At 43.2% G+C, this 18541-nt stretch overlaps 1 protein-coding gene across 4 annotated transcripts in view; it reads right to left on the bottom strand.

Annotated features, from left to right (window-relative positions):
- Nucleotides 1-18541, bottom strand: part of si:dkey-82f1.1 (DENN domain-containing protein 2A) — a 150940-nt gene that overhangs the window by 13542 nt on the left and 118857 nt on the right. For all 4 annotated transcript variants that reach the window (XM_060839863.1, XM_060839865.1, XM_060839864.1 and 1 more), the window contains 3 exons: nucleotides 6534-6711; nucleotides 1901-1942; nucleotides 989-1100 (listed from right to left, as the gene is read on the bottom strand). In XM_060839863.1, the coding sequence (XP_060695846.1) occupies nucleotides 989-1100; nucleotides 1901-1942; nucleotides 6534-6711 (332 nt within the window). The remainder of the gene's footprint in view (nucleotides 1-988; nucleotides 1101-1900; nucleotides 1943-6533; nucleotides 6712-18541) is intronic.

Genomic DNA, 18541 nt, shown 5'->3' with positions numbered 1-18541 from the left:
CACAGCACACACCCGCCCCCAACACCACCCCCACTCACCCCCGTCAAATACTGCCCTCCACCCACCAACCCCGCCCCTGTCCCCGACACAGCACACCGAACCGCCCCCGCCACTGCACCCCACATCCCCCCAACCCAAACACTGCCCTCCACCCACCAACACTGCCCCTGTCCCTGACACCACACCCCGAACACCGAACCACCCCTGACACCGCACCCCGAACCGTCCTCAACCCCTCCCCGCCACTGCACCCCACACCCCCCCAACCCAGTCAAACACTGCCCTCCACCCACCAACACTGCCCCCGCCTCTGACACCGCACCCTGAACCCCCCGCAATCCCATCCAACACCACTCCCACCCACCCCACAACCCGTCAAACACCGCCCTCCACTCACCAACACCACACCCCAAACCCCCCTTCAACCCCGCCCTGACACTGCACCCAGCACCCTCCCTCAACTCCATCCAACACTGCCTCCCACCCGCCCGACATTGTCCCCTCGCCTGCAAGCCAACTCTGTCCAACACCGCCCCCTCCACCCCTACCCCCTCTCTGGGCCAGCTGGACTGGACACGAACAACAAGACCGCCTTGTTTTTGGTGGGAGGTGGTGCTGGGGATGAGTCTCCAAATAGCGCACTCACACAACATTTTAATAGATTCCACCTTTGCCCTGTGCAGGATAATGTTGGACAGATTATCTGGGAAAGGTGAGGGGGGGGGCTTAGGGTACACCCCTGTGTAGAACTTCTGGGAGAGAGAGAGAGGGAGGGAGAGAGAGAGGAGGGAGGGAGAGAGAGGGAGAGAGAGAGAGGGAGAGAGAGACACACACGTGGGGACACGTCTTTGACGTAATGTTTCTGTCGAGACCTTGAGATCCCCTTCGGACAATCCAATTTTCAGATAATTCATATCTGGATAATTGAGGTTCCGCTGTATTTTGTTTACATTAACAGAAAGGCTGCCTGATTCACTGATGCCCTTACTATCCAGGGAAGAGTCCTCCTCTTCTTGACTGGCCAACTCATTCCGCATCTCTAGGACATGCTCCAGTGCCACCTGCAGTTTGCGTGGTAGAATGGAATCTTCGTCATCCACCTGATCAAATAAAAGAAATAAGTAGTGAGTAGCAGGAATAGCTCACAGCTGCATTTGGTACCAGTTAGGTCTGTGGTAGTGATGCCTGAAGTAAGTCTCAGTAATGTGACCACAGCAATAACACTGAGTCAAGAGCGATGGGTCAGGCAGGATTCAGCATTTTCAAATACGCCATCTTTCAGGAGCATTGAAATATTTTGTGACACTGCAGAAAGTAGTGGCGTTGGGATGTACTCCCTGGGCCCTGGCTAGCACTTATTTCTCAACCAGCACAATAAGTTATCAAACTAGTTGGTCACTCATACCACTGCTTTTAGAAGCATCTTTCTCTAATCAAAATTGGTGTTGTATTAGCCTACAAAATAACAGTGATTACAATTCATTGGTTGTTGAATGTTTTTGAATATCCTTAAGATGAATAAGGAACTAAAAAAACACACGGTATCTGCCTCCACTCTGTGAATAGATTTTGAGTTTGCCCACTGGTGTTGAATGTTGAGAGAAGTTGGCAGGCCACTTTTCACTTTTCCTGGTTGTTAGTTGCATTGAGACTATCGCCTTTTTTATACACTTGCACAATGTTATAAATCTCCACTATATGCTAGTATTGAGGGAGGTGTTAAGATGGGTGGACTACTTCACGGCTTTCTTTTCAATTTCCTACTCGTCCTCCATTGTAGGAATGTGAACAGCTTTCCCAACATGTCACAACAAATTTAAACACACACACACACACACAGTTTTATGCCATCGTGGCTCTGACCATCTCTAATCATATCTGAAATAAATGTGGCACTCACCTGTCGGAGAAACTTGTTTGTCCCAAGATTAACCACCAGGACCTGTAAAAAGAAAAATAAAGCACCTTCACACCTTGGCTCTGCTTTAAGACAGATTTTCCCTTTTATGTTTCAATATTGATATAATAATAATTTTGGCCATAACATGAAAGGAGAACAACCAACATACATAATCCCCTAAGGCAGGAGAAGTCAATTCATTTCACTGTTAGACATAACCCACATGCAACCAATCTCACCACCCTTACTGGGTGAAAAATACTGTTTTTTAAAAAAAATTTGCTACTAATTTCCCATGGACTTAAAACCTTTAGTTTGCAACATTAGTGTCAGCCAAGAGCTGTCTTAGAGTGGAAATGAATGATACTGTTAATCTGTTAAAGCAATTCCAGTATGTGTTTACGTTCTACCTTAAGTATGTACTGAAAAGCAAAGGTTACATTATTAAATCTCCTTTCTTCAGTTCTGCAGAAGGCTAAATAGGTAAAACAACTGCCCATTACATCAAGAGAAAGATCCTCTCAAGAAATGAATCATCAACTTCCAAGTGATCAACATAGATTAAATGCAAAGTAAAACTCAAAATAAAAGATCAGTCTATAGCATGGCAACTGATCCACAATGACCAGTGCCTTGCCATGGGTCTCATTATCAAGGGTGCAGTATTGTGCTGTGAACAAAGAACCATACAGCACAGGAACGAGTCCTTCGGCCCTCCAAACCTCCGCCGATCCAGATCCTCTACCTAAACCGGTCGCCTATTTTCTACAGATCTGTATCCCTCTGCTCCCTGCCCATTTATGTATCTGTCTAGATAAATCTTAAATGACGCTACCATTCCTGCCCCTACTATCTCCGCTGGCAACACATTCCAGGCACCTACCACCCTCTATGTAAAGACCTTTACCTGTATATCACCCTTAAACTTTTTCCCTCTCACTTTGAACTCGTAACGTCTAGCACTTGAGTCCCCCACTCTGGGGAAATAGCTTCTTGCTATCCACCCTGTTGACACCTCTCATGATTTTGTAGGCCTCAATCAGGCACCCCCTCAACCTCCTCCTTTCCAATGAAAATAATCTTAATCCACTCAACCTCTCCTCATAGCTAGTGCCCTCCATGCCAGGCAACATCCTGGTGAACCTCCTCCGCACCCTCTCCGAAGTATCCACATCCCTTTGGTAATGTGGTGACCAGAACTGTACATAGTATTCCAAATGTGACCAAACCAAAGTGTTATACAACTGTACCAAGACCTGCCTACTCTTGTACTTAATACCTGTCCGATGAAGGAAAGCATGCTGTATGCCTTCTTGACCACTCTACCGTCCTCCGTTGCCACCTTCAGGGAACAGTGGACCTGAACACCCAGATCTCTCTGTACATCAGTTTTCTCCAGGACTTTTCCATTTACTGTACAGTTCTCTCTTGAACTGTATCTTCCAAAATGCATCATCTCGCATTTGTCCAGATTCAACTCCATCTGCCATTTCTCTGCCCAACTCTCTAATCTACCTATATTCTGCTGTATTCTCTGACAGTCCCCTTTGCTATCTGCTACTCCGCCAATCTTACTATCATCTGCAAACTTGCTAATGAGGCAACCATTCAAATCATTTGCATACACCACAAACAACAGTGGTCCCAGCATGGATCCCTATGGGAACACCACTGGTCACAGGTCTCCATTCCGAGAAGTTCCCTTCCACTACTACTCTCGGTCTCCTGTTGCCCAACCAGTTCTCTATCCATCTAGCTAGAACACCCTGGACCCCATGCGACTTCACCTTTTTCATCAGCCTACCACGGGGAACCTTATCAAATGTCTTACTAAAGTCCATGCATATGACATCTACATCCCTTCGATGTCATATACATGGACTTTAGTAAGGCGTTTGATAAGGTTCTACTAATGGAGAAAGTGAAGTCACATGGTGTGCAGGGTGTTCTAGCTCAGTGGATAAAGAACTGGTTGAGCAACAGGAGACAGAGAGTAGTAATTGAAGGGGATTTCTTGAAATGGAGAAAGGTGACCAGTGGTGTTCCACAGGGGTCAGTGCTGGGGCCACTGTTGTTTGTGATATACATAAATGATCTGGAAGAGGGCACTGTTGGTCTGATCAGTAAGTTTGCAGATGACACAAAGATTGCTGGAGTAGCAGAAAGCATAGAGGACGGTCAAAGAATACAGGAGAATATAGATAGACTGGAGAGTTGGACGGAGAAGTGGCAGATGGAGTTCGATCCAGGCAAATGTGAGGTGATGCATTTTGGGAAGTCCAATTCTAGAATGAAATGTACTGTAAATGGAAGAGCTTTGGGAAAAGTTGATGAGCAGAGAGATCTGGGAGTTCAGGTCCATTTTACCCTGAAGGTGGCTGCACAGGTGGATAGAAAGGTCAAGAAGGTATATAGTATGCTTGCCTTCATTGGACAGAGTACTGAGTATAAGAGCTGGCACGTCATGTTAAAATCATACAAGACATTGGTTCAGTCGCATTTAGAATACTGTGTACAGTTCTGGTCGCCACATTACCAAAAGGATGTGGACTTTTTGGAGAGGGTGCAGAGAAGATTTACGAGGATGTTGCCTGGTATAGAAGGTGCTTGCTATGAAGAGAGGTTAAGTAGGTTAGGATTGTTTGCATTAGAAAAAAGGAGATTGAGGGGTGTCCTGATTTAAGTTTACAAAATAATGAAGGGTACAGACAGCGTAGATAGGGATAAGCTTTTTCCCAGGGTAAGGCATTCAATAAAGAGAGGTCATGCGTTCAAGGTGAGAGGTGAAAGGTTTAAGGGGGATACACGCAGAAATTACCTTATACAGAGGGCGATAGGTGCCTGGAATGCAATGCCAGCAGAGGTAGTAGAGGCAGGCACAATAGATTCATTTAAGGTACGTCTGGACAGATACATGAGTAGGTGGGGAGCAGAGGGATACAGATGCTTAGGATTTGGGCGATAGGTTTAGACAGTGGATTTGGATCAGCTCAGGCTTGGAGAGCCAAAGGGGCTGTTCCTGAGCTGTAAATTTTCTTTGTTCTTTGTTCTTCTCTCATCAATCAACTCTGTCACCTCCTCAAAGAATTCTATTACGTTTGTGAGACATGACCGTCCCTGCATAAAACCATGCTGCCGATCACTGATAAGCCCATTTTCTTCCAAATGGGTATAAATCCTATCCCTTAGTATCTTCTCCAGTATCTTCCCTACCACTGACATCAGGCTCACAGGTCTGTAATTACCCGGATTATCCCTGCTACCCTTCTTAAAACAAGGGGAAAACTTTAGCAATTCTCCAGTCCTCTGGGACCTCCCCTGTATTCAAGGATGCTGCAAAGGTATCTGTTAAAAGCCCTGCCATTTCCTCTCTTGCTACCCTCAGTAATCTGGGATAGCTCTCAGCCGGACCTGGGGACTTGTCAACCTTAATGCCTTTTAGAATACCCAACACTTCCTCCCTCCTTATGCCGGCTTGACCTACAGTAATTAAAGATCTATCCCTAACCTCAACATCTGCCATGTCCCTCTCCTTGGTGAATGCCAATGCAAAGTACAGCAGGCTGGCTAGAGACCTTTTGCATCTGGATGTTTAGCTGAAGGCCTATTTTCTTACTTGCCTCTGTGATAGCAGCTGAGCTCCAAACAGTGTGCGCTGACACACAAGTACCACAACTTGTTGGCAGGGGTTGGGATGGCCCTGGTTCTGGGCTGGAGGAAACTCAGGTTAAACAGTTTCCCACTTGTCCTGTTGGTTAGCTGCTCAACGGGGAGGAGCTTCCTGGATATGGACAATCGTGAAGGGTAGCTAGAGATAAGCTTTTTCCCAGGGTGAAGGATTCAATAATGAGAGGTCATACGTTCAAGGTGAAAGGTAAAAAGTTTAAGGGGGATACATGCAGAAAGTACCACAGAGGGTGGTAGGTAGCTGGAATGCGATGCCAGCAGAGATATTAGAGGCAGGCACAGTAGATTCATTTAAGGTGCACCTGGACAGATGCATGAGTAGGGATGTATGCTTAGGAAATTGGAGAAAAGCACTGGTGCAATGACACAGACTTGTTTCCCCTTGCATGTACAGGCATGGAGTCTGTGCTGTATGTGTAAGTGAGGATCACGGGTTGCATGCCATTGTACAGCAGGTAGAGGTTACTGATGTATTTCTGCAGGTAGCCAAATCTGAGCAGGATGCTCCATTGTCCCTCCAAGATATCAGTGTTGAAAGGCTTTTGGAAGGCTTTTGAAAGCCATGTAAGTGCTGCCATCTGCACAGTTGTTGAATTTGTCTCATTGTTAATGCAGTGGGAAATCGCAAAACTGGCAGTGGGGATAAAAGTAGCAGAGAGGCAGCAAAAACACATCGGGGAGGTAGTGAGAAAGGTTAGTGTAGCCAGAGCATTATAGAAGTCAGCTTCTTCTGCCTTGTTTTCTATGCTTTTGACTCAGTAATTCAATATTCGTTTTGGGTTTGTTCAGTGCTGTTACATACTGGTTGAACATTTGAGTGCGATTCACTGAAACTCCTACTTTTCTTTCACGGTCTTCCTCAGTTATGTATACATTATCTCTAAGTACACATATTGCCCATTTTTCATTCCTATGTGCCTTCAGTCAATGAATCACCACTCCTTACCTCTTCCAGTGGCAGATCCCTCAGCTTCGGCAAGGAGCTGGAGAGAAGTCCTATCAGAAATGGAGTGGGAGAGCAGGCTATGTCAATCATGGATGGAGGTAGTACAGGGATGTAAGTGTGCTGCCAGGCAAAAGGATACAGAAGTGCCATCACTGCATGGCAACACTTGGATAAGGTACTGCAAGAAAGAGAGCACACCAGTCAGAAACTGCATTCAATAGTACTAGGCCACTCAAGTAACTGTTTTTAAATACAATGTCATCTTCAGATCTGATGAACACAATAATTGAATTCCAGAAAAATTCCCATCAGGTCAAACCTTCTGATCTTGGAAAGTGGTCACTTGTAGGTGGGAAGGGCACTTGTTTAAGCAGGTAGGAGCAGACTTAAACCCTGGCGTCTTAAATGGACAATTAAAGAGCTCGCAGGATCTCAAGCCATCATCACTATCAATGTTAGAGGGTCAGCATTGGGACTGATGTGGCCAACATCAAAGAAAGGTGAATCAATGCCTGAGCAACGTGCTAAAATGTCCCATAGAGTCCAGGCATGTGCAGATTCGGTGGATTAGTCGTGATAAAATGCCCCATACAGTGTACAGTGATGTGCAGGTTAGGATGGGTTGGCCATGCTAAATTGCCCCATAGTTGGCCAGGGTGCTGCAGAGACACCCCGTGCATTTGTTTCTGACCCACTTTTGAGTCCCAATCTAACAGCCCAGCACCCAACTTTCCTTTTCTTTGTCCTGGGTCTAAGGTGACTCCTTGAAGGGGCAGTATGGATCTCTCGCTGAATCTCCAACCAACAAAATGTGACTGACGACACAACAATATTGGTGCCCCTTATTTGTGTTGTACTCTTGTCTGTGTAGGATTGAAAATTATTGCAAAATATATCTTTTAATTTTACTATAAATATCTACTTATAGTCATGGTAATTAATTTCTCAGCTAATAAACTTCTGTAGATCTTACAGCATAAAGACAAAATTACTAAAAACTTAATTATTAAGTAAAGAAATTACTGAAAATGTAGATTAACCCGAAATACAATATCCAGCAATGTAGAGAAGCTTTCAATGAATTATTCTTTCATCTCTGCTTTCAAATCCCCAGGCCAATGGGTGAAAGTCATACACCTGCTGGTTGTAATAACACACTGGGTGAGTTTAAGTTGTCTCAACCCAGTCCCCAATGGATGTCGGTCTCATATTTAGTTATGAGTTGATGCAAAACCCAGAGATCACAGGACAGCTTGTGCGAAAACACCAACAATTCCCACTGGTACAATGTGGGACATTTGTGTTTGAGAAGCATTATTTGAGTGAGGTAGAGAGAAATTCAAGAGCGTATATGTAGTTGATGTTCAAACTGAGTACCTGAAAAGAAATGTGTTCCATTTCCTGGCACTAATATGCATCAATTTAACAAGCAAAAAAAATGCTTAAAAAGACTCAGAAAATGTGTTAATATATGCAATAAATTGCTATCAAATCACAATGAATTCAAGATTCAGGTTTTTGTAATCTTGGAACAATATTTTACAGTGAGATGCATGAAAAATATCAACATTTTTGTTTTGATGTCTTGCTTACGCAACAGTTTGAATAGTAAAATCAAATATGTTTGAGTCAGTTTAATGCTATTCCAGCTCCCACTATTTATGACGTTAAACCTTCAAACTGTCATTGTCCTGCAATTGAATAGACAGTGGAGCCAAACAGATGTGGACTGGTCTCCTCTGACCCTCAGCAATCTCTATATTGGAGAGAATTCGGTACTTTATCCTCCACTTTTACACTCTTTCCCTGAAATGCGTCATTAGACGTGGGCAGGATTCCCAGTAAAAGACGGAGTTAAATGTGGTGTTTATACGGCAAGACTTCAAGATGATGGACAGCCAGAGTATGGGAACAGCTGCTTCCCATTAGATTTTGGAACACCAGAATTTGTTAAGAGTGAACAGGATTTGGCAGAACAAGATTCCTTCATCTCTCTCTGAGCTCAATCAGCCTGCCTCTTAGAATGGAATTTAAACAGAAAGGTGTGGGATATATATCAGCTCTGCTTAAAGTAGCAGCCCTTCCCTCAGAATTTGTAGATTTAGTGAGGTGGAGTAGGGGGAAGATCCCTTACAATGTATTTATTGAATTTGTAAATTATGGTGATTTAGGATTTTTAAGCTTCAATGGCTGTGTAAGGGCAGCTGATTTCAGATAATATGGCAATGGGATAACCACTACTCTCAATCTGCCATGTTTTATGTATTTTTCTTTTCCAAATCATTCTTATTTGTATTCGTTGCAATTGTTTATTGAATCATTTACTTGACCTTTCTTTTGGTGGGTTGTGCCCTTTGGTGCTGCATGAAACTCCCTGATAGATAACTCAGTTTTGAGTTGAGTTATCTACCATTAGAAACTGGATCGAGACAGAACGGGCTCATACGACAGGGCCTGCAGCTTCACTTGTTAACTTGTTCCCCCTTGTTGTAGTATCGAAGCACCACATTTGAGCAGAAAATCTTTGTGCACTCTTGTCCATGTATTTTGTGTTGAAGCTTCAGAAGCTGACACCACTTTGGACAAAAAGTTAAACAAAACCCTCAACAGCTTGGAGACATGCAATCAAATATACACCCTGCAAAAACCAAGCAAACCTTAGTTTGTAAGAAGTCCTAACATCCATATACAGAAGCAATTATCAATATAATATCAAAGATAATTTAAAAAGGCTGGGGTTAATCTCTAGAAAACACCAAGTAGTAACATAATAAAATTATAGGGGTTCAATAAGAGAGACAGTTGTTTCTAACTGTGTTCACAATAACTAGCTGCAGTCATTAATGGATGCAAGAAGGATTCCAGGAAAGATTCTTTACCCAGAAGAATTAGGATGTGGAACTTGTTACACACGGAGTATCGGAGGCAAATAGATTAATTGCAGGAGAATCTAGGTAGGTATTTTATGGAGAAAAAATAAAATGTCTAGGTTCATACTCAGAGAAATACAGCATGGAAACAGACCCTTCAATCCAACCAGCCCATGCCGACCAGATATCCCAACCCAATCTAGTCCCACTTGCTAGCATCCGGCCCATATCCCTCCAAACCCTTCTTATTCATAAACCATCCAAATGCCTCTTAAATGTTGCAATTGTACCAGCCTCCACTACTTCCTCTGGCAGCTCATTCCATACACGTGCCACCCAATGTGTGAAAAATTTGCCCTTTAGGTCTCTTTTATAATTTTCCCCTCTCACCCTAAACCTATGCCCTCTAGTTCTGGACTCCCCAACCCCAGAAAAGACTTTGCCTATTTACCCTATCCATGCCCCTCATAATTTTGTAAACCTCTATAAGGTCACCCCTCAGCCTCCGATGCTCCAGGGAAAACAGCCCCAATCTGTTCAGCCTCTCCCTATAACTCAAATCCTCCAACCCTGGCAACATCCTAGTAAATCTTTTCCGAACCCTTTCAAGTTTCACAACATTTTTCCGATAGGAAGGAGACCAGAATTGCATGCAATATTCCAACAGTGGCCTAACCAATGTCCTGTACAGCCGCAACATGACCTCCCAACTCCTGTACTCAATACTCTGACCAATAAAGGAAAGCATACCAAACGCCTTCTTCACTATCCTATCTACCTGTGACTCCACTTTCAAGGGGCTATGAACCTGCACTCCAAGGTCTCTTTGTTCAGCAATATTCCCTAGGACCTTACCATTAAGTGTATAAGTCCTGCTAAGATTTGCTTTCCCAAAATGCAGCACCTCCCATTTATCTGAATTAAACTCTATCTGCCACTTCTCAGCCCATTGGCCCATCTGGTCCAGATCCTGTTGTAATCGGAGATAACTTTCTTTGCTGTCCACTTCACCTCCAATTTTAGTGTTATCTGCAAACTTAGGGCAAGGTCGAAGGATGCATGTATGGAGCCTTTTGGGCTAACCAGCCTACTTCTCTGTTGTAAACACTTCGTACTTCTACGAGTAAAACTTTTGTCTTTTAGTTTATACTGAAAATGTGATTCTATTTCACGCTTCATTCCATTTTTCAGCTTTTGTTTTACTTTCTATTCTCCAATATTCATTCTCTTTTTTTGCAGAAGATCATTTTTGCAGATGTTTCAGGAAAGAAAACCATAGCACACTATGACATTTTAAAAAGATCTCTCAATCATCGAGAGGCCTTCCTTTTAGGACAGGAGTGAGGTGAATTTTTTTTTGCTCAGAAGGTTGTATGACTTTGGAAATTTCTTCCTCAGAAGGCAGTGAAAGTGGAGTCATTCAATATTTTTAAAGGTGGAGGTGAGCTGATTCCACTGCCTACCAAGAATCTAAGGTGGTAAATGGGGATGTGAAATTGGGAACACAAACAGATCTGTCACGATTTTCTTGAATGTTGGGTCATGCTGAAGGAGCCAACTGCTCCTAATCTGTACATTTGTTTTTCTCCACAGCCAGCTCCCAACTTCTAGATTAGGCAAATGGAGAGTCCGAGTCTGCTGATCACTAACGTGTACTGATAATGTGACAGAAGATTGACATCTGAGCTCTGCTGAATCCACCAACATTAGATTGGGATTTTGCAAAGGGATTCAGTGTTGAAGAGGAATCTTCTGAAGACTAGACAGGGATCTCAGCCACCAGCTGGAGAGCCAGCTAGCACCCCTCATCACCTCTTTCAGAGAATGGATGTTGTATCTTGTTGCACACAGCAGGACATAGGATTGTTGCTGAATCCCAGGCCGCATTGAGTGATGCTGGAAGTGCCGTGGGGAAGGATGGCCAGCTGCACGGACAGTAGTGTGACTTTCAGTGGACTTTACCTTCCCAATGCTTGCTCAGGAACCGAGCACCTGACAATGCAATTCCAAACCACAGGAGTCTGTGAATAACCATGCAGGAAGGGAGGAGGTCTCCATCTGTCACCATCTCACCTGTTTAAATAACCCCCATCTCCAGGCACTAAACAAGTCCCACAGAAGGCAGCACAGACTTCCATCCAGAGATATAAATATAATGCACCCACTTAAGACCCAATTATGATGAGCACTTGGAAATGATATTCTGCTTGCTGATGTGATAATGCAACTAGAATCAATTCTGAGTTGAGCACATTAATGACTCTTACGTTGAGTTTCATTTGCAACTTTAAATGTGGGAATGGTGCAAAGGTCTGAACACCTCTCATTGGGACTCAAATCATATGTCTCTTTGTAGTCTTTAGTCGAACTGTATTTGAGAATAAAAGGCCATCTTCCCTTATTTAATATCTATATCCAAAATGTATTTTCCAGAGGGAAAGTTCAAAAGTAATAGTATTTGCACGATCTCATTTTCAATGGGTAATCAACTAAAATGAGATCGTGCAAATAATCAACCAATGGGTAATCAACTAAAATGAAACAACAAATTGGAAAGCTTAATTATTTGTTGAATGATTCCTTCTCCTGCTTTGGAGAAAAAAATTAGATTTGAAGAGTTAGCATTAATGAGTCTGTTTCAGTTTTTATATTTCCCTACTTAGTATCAGTGTCCTAAAAGCACTGATAAATGTATCTGCGTCCGCACGATCACCAACATGTGTTAGTATTATCATCAACTTACATTTCACCCTCTTCTGACCTATTGGCTACATGCCTTTAACTTGATCTTTCCCCTAATGACTTGAAATGTTTTTTAAAAACTAAACAGACTTCAGTCAGCTCTGCTTTAATACGCGTTTCTTCAAAAGAAATTGGCTATAATGCGATTGATGAATTAAGACCATTACTTGTAGAACACAAACTTTCATTGCCTGGTTAAAAATCACACAACACCAGGTTATAGTCCAACAGGTTTAATTGGAAGCACACTAGCTTTTGTGTCCTCCACAATCACCTGATGAAGGAACGGTGCTCTGAAAGCGAGTGTGTTTCCAAATAAACCTGTTGGACTATAACCTGGTGTTGTGAGATTTTTAACTTTGTTCACCCCAGTCCAACACCGGCATCTCCAAATCACTTCATTACCTGTATTGGCTATAACCCGTTACTCGCCTCTTTAGTTTAAATGGCGTTGCTATTAGGCAATTTTCTTATATTGCAGGGTCACATGGGAAGGAACTATCACATTATATCAGAACTAATTGCACTTTACATTGAGCTGCAATTCAGAAGTAAAGACATTCTCATATAAATCAGCACCTGACTGTCCTCCACTATTGTGCCATAGACAGCATCTTGTACAAATGATTTCCAATATTAGTTTCAGATCTCATAGGCCACAATGAGACTCTTTCAGCATCACCCCTTTTGGAGTAAAATAAAGCCCATTTGAAATGAACCCAACTGGACAGCAAGTTCTCTCTGGAGCCCTGATGATGTTTCCATAGTGATGCAATGAAAAAACAGATACAACAACATTCCTTCCAGACTCTCTAAGAACTAAAATGAGGCTGGAATGTCTGACACGTCAATGATTATCACACAAAGCAATACAACCGACCATCTGAGTTTTAAAGGGTATTGAGCTTAAAAGGAATTTGCGATACTTTCAATTTTAAAAGGAACTTAGAAAAAGCTATTAGGAATAAAATTTGAAATGAAACTTATTTTCTGTGGATTTCATTAAATGGTTAAAACACAAAATTTATCTTCATGTTTTAACACAAATCTCCATCTACAAATATTCAAGACAGATTTTTTTTTTTAAAAGTGTGTTTATTCACATTACAATTCTAAATAAGGACATTGTAAAATCCTGGGCAGAGAATGGTACAACAGAAGGGCCCTTTAACATCAGTCAACAACAGCATTTGAATTCAAACATTAATTTGCAAACTGAGATATATGGCAGAATTCTCCCAGAACTGAATGATGTGGGAAATGCCTAGACAGTTTGGAAAGTAAGGCAAGAAGGGAAAAGTTAGGATCTCAATGTTCAGATAAAACATTTGATTTCCTCATAAGGTTTTAACAACTAGATGAAAATCATGCTTGAGTGGTGAGGAATCTACTTGCATGCATTAACATCTCTGTATTACCAAACCTTGCCTCATTTATATACAGGTTGCTATTTTCCTAAGCAGAGGAGGGAATCTAGATGATGCCATCTCTCAACATGAAAGTCAGTGCACCTACCTGGCATTTGCAGTTTGACAATGTCTTCACTGGTTGTCCATCTTGTTCAACATTCCCCTACACCTCAGGCATGTTCCATGGGCACCCCTTTTCCACACAGATTGGCCTCAGCACAGCAGCAGCTTCATCACACCATCATGGCGCATCCCACACTCACTTGATACTTTAATACTGCACATTATAGATCATTGACACCACACAATACAATGCTAATGCCAGGGCACTTTGAGCGCAGGGATAGGCATCCATCTCCAGCACCTGTCGGCTGCTTTACTGGACTCCCAGTTCCATGTCTTACCTTGCTCTTTATCACAGAGAACCAGGCAGCTTGTTTGTCTACAATGATTAGTCAAGGGGGTGGACATGTTGTTGCATGGGACTGTGTTCCATCCATGTCACACCTACATCATGTGTCAGTAGTTTACAATGAAAATGAAAAGTATCAGCTAGCACACCTGGAGTGGGCGGAGGAAGACATTTTCCGACCTGAGGCGGCAATTCCACTTGTGAGCAACGTGGGTCTTTTAAAGGACAGTAGCATTAATCAGGCACTTTCACATTAGACAGTAAAGGTATCGATAATGACAACATTCTGTATGTGTACCTCAAGTTATGCTGATTACAAATGCCAATGATGTTGAGTACAAATACTTGCCACAAGCAATCCTGACTATGGCATTGATCGTTACAAATTAATCTTAGTAATCCCTGTGAAGCAGAAGTGACAATCTAAAGTGTTAACTGTTGTGCACAAGTCAAAAATATATTGCATGGTCTCACAGACTGCACAAGGAGCTCATCGCCTATTATAATTCGCAACGTGGTGTTACGTGCAACGTTGCCTTCCCTGGTTACCCCCATGTGAGGGGTGAGGGAGACGGTGTCATTGTAAATGTGGTAGGATCAATCTCCCACTGTATGAGAGAGACTTGGCTCGTGCAACATATGTTTGAATAAGGTGTACTATAAAAGAGCCATGTACAGACATTCCACTGCCCTGCTCCTATCAGAGGATTCCATGTTCCAGTGAATTAAGAACAACAGTAAATTATCACTTGTGTATGCTGTGACTGCTGAGGTTTATAATTACTAAGGAGTTGCTTTGTTTCTGATATTCCCAATCCAGGCTCATTGGAGCGACACCAATGTATCCACGCTTAGTCACTGTTATCATCTCTGTGGCCGCAGCATCAATGGATGGTCATAGACACTAAGTGAGGAGCATTTGTATCTACAACCCCAGTAGACTCTCAGTAGCCCTCTAATGCAAGATTTGCAGCAAAAGGTCACTTCAGGATGCAGAGAAAATGCAGGAGCCCACAGACTTTCAAGTTACCAGCAAGCACTTTACCAAGAAATGAGGGAAAGGCACTGGCCTGCAGGTGAGACCTGAAACAACGTAGTTTCATGTCCTCTTCCCCAGCATACACCTGGCAAACATCTAAGCCATTGAGATCAAAATGGATGAATTTAAAGATAGACTATCCTTCCAAAGGGAACTGAGAGACTGCTGCATGCTCGGTTTTACAGAGAAATGGCTAATTCCTGCTCCATCTGACTATGCCTTACAACCTTAAGGTTTTTCTATACATCGCATGGACTGCATGGTGTCCTTGGGCAAGGCAAAGGTGATAGGCACTGACTCCTAATTAACAGCTCCTGGTGCTCAGACATGGCGATCCTGGCAAGTTACTGCTCCCTGACCTAGACGATCTAACAGTGAAATGCCGTCCTTATTACCTTCTGCACAAGTTCACCTCTGCTATCCTGACAGCTGTCTACAGAGGAACCTCGATCATCCGAAGGACATGGGCAGGGAGTATTTCATTTGGTTAACTGAATGCCAGATAATCGATGCCAGATAATATACTTAGCCACGCAGCGGAACCCTGCGATCGGGTTCAGATCATCCGAGATTCGGTTAATTGAATACCGGATAATCGAGGCTCCTCTGTATATTCTACAAGTGAAGAGTGCCCTGGATGAAATATATGCCGCTACAAATGGACTTGAGACAGAATACCCCAAGGCCTCATTCATCGTAGCCAATGACTTCAACAAAGCTAACCTCAAGAGCTTGCTACCAAAATACCATCAACATGCCTCCCATCCCACTAGAAAGCTGAACATTCTTGACCATTGCCTCACAATCAATGATGCCGACCACTCCATATCCCATCTGATTTGGAAAATAAGATCACAATATTGCGTTCCTCCTCCTTGTTTACAAACAAAAATTGAAACAGGAGGACCCAGTACAGAAACCAGTACAGTGTTGGCCTGAGGCAATGAAAGAGTTTCTACAGCACCACTTAGAATCGATGGACTGGTCCACGTTCAAGAACTCAGCAGCTAAGTAGATGAGTATGCCTCTACTGTTACAGACTTCATTAGCAAGTGTGTAGAAGACTCCATACCAAAGAAGTCAATCCAAATGTTCCCCAACTGGGGACCATGGATGAACCAGGAGATCCATTGGCTACTGAAGTCCAGTCGTGTGGTGTTCAGTTTAGACGATCCTAACCTTTACAAGAAATCCAGATACGACCTCCGTAAGGCCACTGGAGACGCCAAGAGGCAATACTGGATTAAGCTAGACCCAAACTAACCACACAGACACCTGCTGTTTGTGGCAAGCCCTACGCGACATAATGCGTTATAAAGTGAAGCAGAACAGAATAGTGGACAAAAGTACTTCCCTCCCTGATGTGGTCAATACTTTTAGTGCATTTTTCAAACAGAAGACCACTGAAATGATGTCACCTGCTCCGACAGCCTTGAATATCCCTGTTCCCTCAATCATTGCTGCAGAGGTCAGATCAGCTTTTTGGAGAGTGAACCCATAGAAAGCATTTGGCCCAAATGGAGTCCCTGGGTGTGCACTCAAATCTCATGTGGAGCAGCTGGTGGGGTATTTGCAGACATCTTTAACCACTCCGTACTTCAATCTGAAACCCCTGCCTGCTTCTAAAAGACCACAATCATCCTGGTGCCAAAGAAAAAACCATGCAGCGCACCTCAATGACTACCGCCAAGTGCTCTGACCTCCATATTCTAGAGGTTACTCATGGCTTACATCAATTCCAGCCTCCCAGATTGCCCTGATCACTTGCAATTCACCTACTGTCACAACAAGTCAATGGCAGACGCCATCTCCTTGACCCTACACACAAGCCGGAACATCTGAACAACAACTACTTCAGACTCTGGCTTATTGACTACAGCTCTAACTTCAACATTATAATTTCAACAGAACTAATCTCCAAACTCAGAGACCTGGATCTCTGTTCCACCCACTGCAACTGGATCCTTGACTTTCTGACCTACAGCCTGCTATTAGTGAGCAACAACACCTCCTCCACAAAATCCCCAATAGCAGCACTCCAAAAGGCTACATACTCTATCCCTTGTACATTCCTGTATTCCTTGTACATTCATGACTGTATGGCCAAATTTCATCCTAATTCACTGACGACATCACCATTGTAGGACAGGTCTCAAACAATGATCAGACAGAACACAGGAAAGAGTGTGCTTGGTGGCATGGTATAAAGATGAGGATTTCTCCCTCAATGTCAGCAAAATGAAAGAGTTGGTCATTGACTTCAGGAAGCAAGTTGGAGGGTACGCCCCCATCTACATCAGTGGTGCTGAGGTGGAGATGGTCAAGAGCATAAAGTTCCTAGGGGTGATGACCACTAATAATCTGTCCCGGTCCACCCATGTTATGTGATGGCCAAGAAAGCACAGCCTCCACTTCCTCAGGACACTAAGGAAATTTGGCATGACCATAAAAACGTTTACCAATTTTTATACTTGCAGCAGAGAAAGCATTCTATGAGATGCATAACAGCTTGGATGCCAACTGCTCTATACCAGACCTTAAGAAACTACAGAGAATTGTGAACACAGACTACTCTATCATGCAAGCCAGCCTTCCATCCATTGTCTCCATCTATACTTCTTGCTGCCTCGGAAATGCAGCAAACATAATCAAAGACTCCTCCTTATAATCTCTTCCAAATTCTTCCACCGGGCAGAAGATACAAAAGCTTAAACACACGTACCAACAGATTCAAGAACAACTTCTTCCCCGCTGTTATCGGACTTCGGAATGGACCTCTCATATTTTAAATTTAATGTTGACCTTACTCTTTGTGCACCTAACTCTGCAGCTGTAACATTGTATTCCTCACTCTATTCTTTACCTTAACTCACTTTGTATGGTGCCTGGGCTGAACATAAAGCAAAACTTTTCACTGTACCAAGATACATGTGATAATTAAAAATCAAATCACAATCAAAAATAATCTTCAATGGAATGTTGACCAGATGAGCAAGGTTCAGTCCTGTAACAGATGACAGAAGTGAATCATCAGCTAAAGCATTCCAGGCGCAGTGAACCATAGACTTGAATGACAACCACATCTTAGAAGTCTGCACCACGTACCCTGGAAGTTTTCACGCTTCATATATCCTTGATAAGTCTTAGGTTCTTGCTTCTTTACAATGGCCGCAATTCTTCACAAACAGGCTGAAAATGGTTGATGATTCTGTAATACAACCACATGAGGTCAAACATGGATGCAATGCAACACATTCATCCACTGGGACCATCATGGGGCTAATTACATCCTGAAGATAAGATTCCCACGCTTGGGCAGGGCTGTAGTTTCTTTGCCAGACCCTACACACAGAAGATCAGGCAGCATCCAAGGAGCAGGAGAATCGACACTTCGGGCATGAGCCCTTCTTCAGGATTCCTGAAGAAGGGCTCATGCCCGAAACATCGAGATTCCTGAAGAAGGGCTCATGCCCGAAACGTCGATTCTCCTGCTCCTTGGATGCTGCCTGACCTGCTGCGCTTTTCTAGCAACACAT

This window comes from Hemiscyllium ocellatum, chromosome 19, assembly GCF_020745735.1.
Source record: "Hemiscyllium ocellatum isolate sHemOce1 chromosome 19, sHemOce1.pat.X.cur, whole genome shotgun sequence".
Lineage (NCBI taxonomy): Eukaryota > Metazoa > Chordata > Chondrichthyes > Orectolobiformes > Hemiscylliidae > Hemiscyllium > Hemiscyllium ocellatum.
Note: the sequence above shows the minus strand (reverse complement) of the source record. Positions and strands in the feature narration are given on the sequence as shown.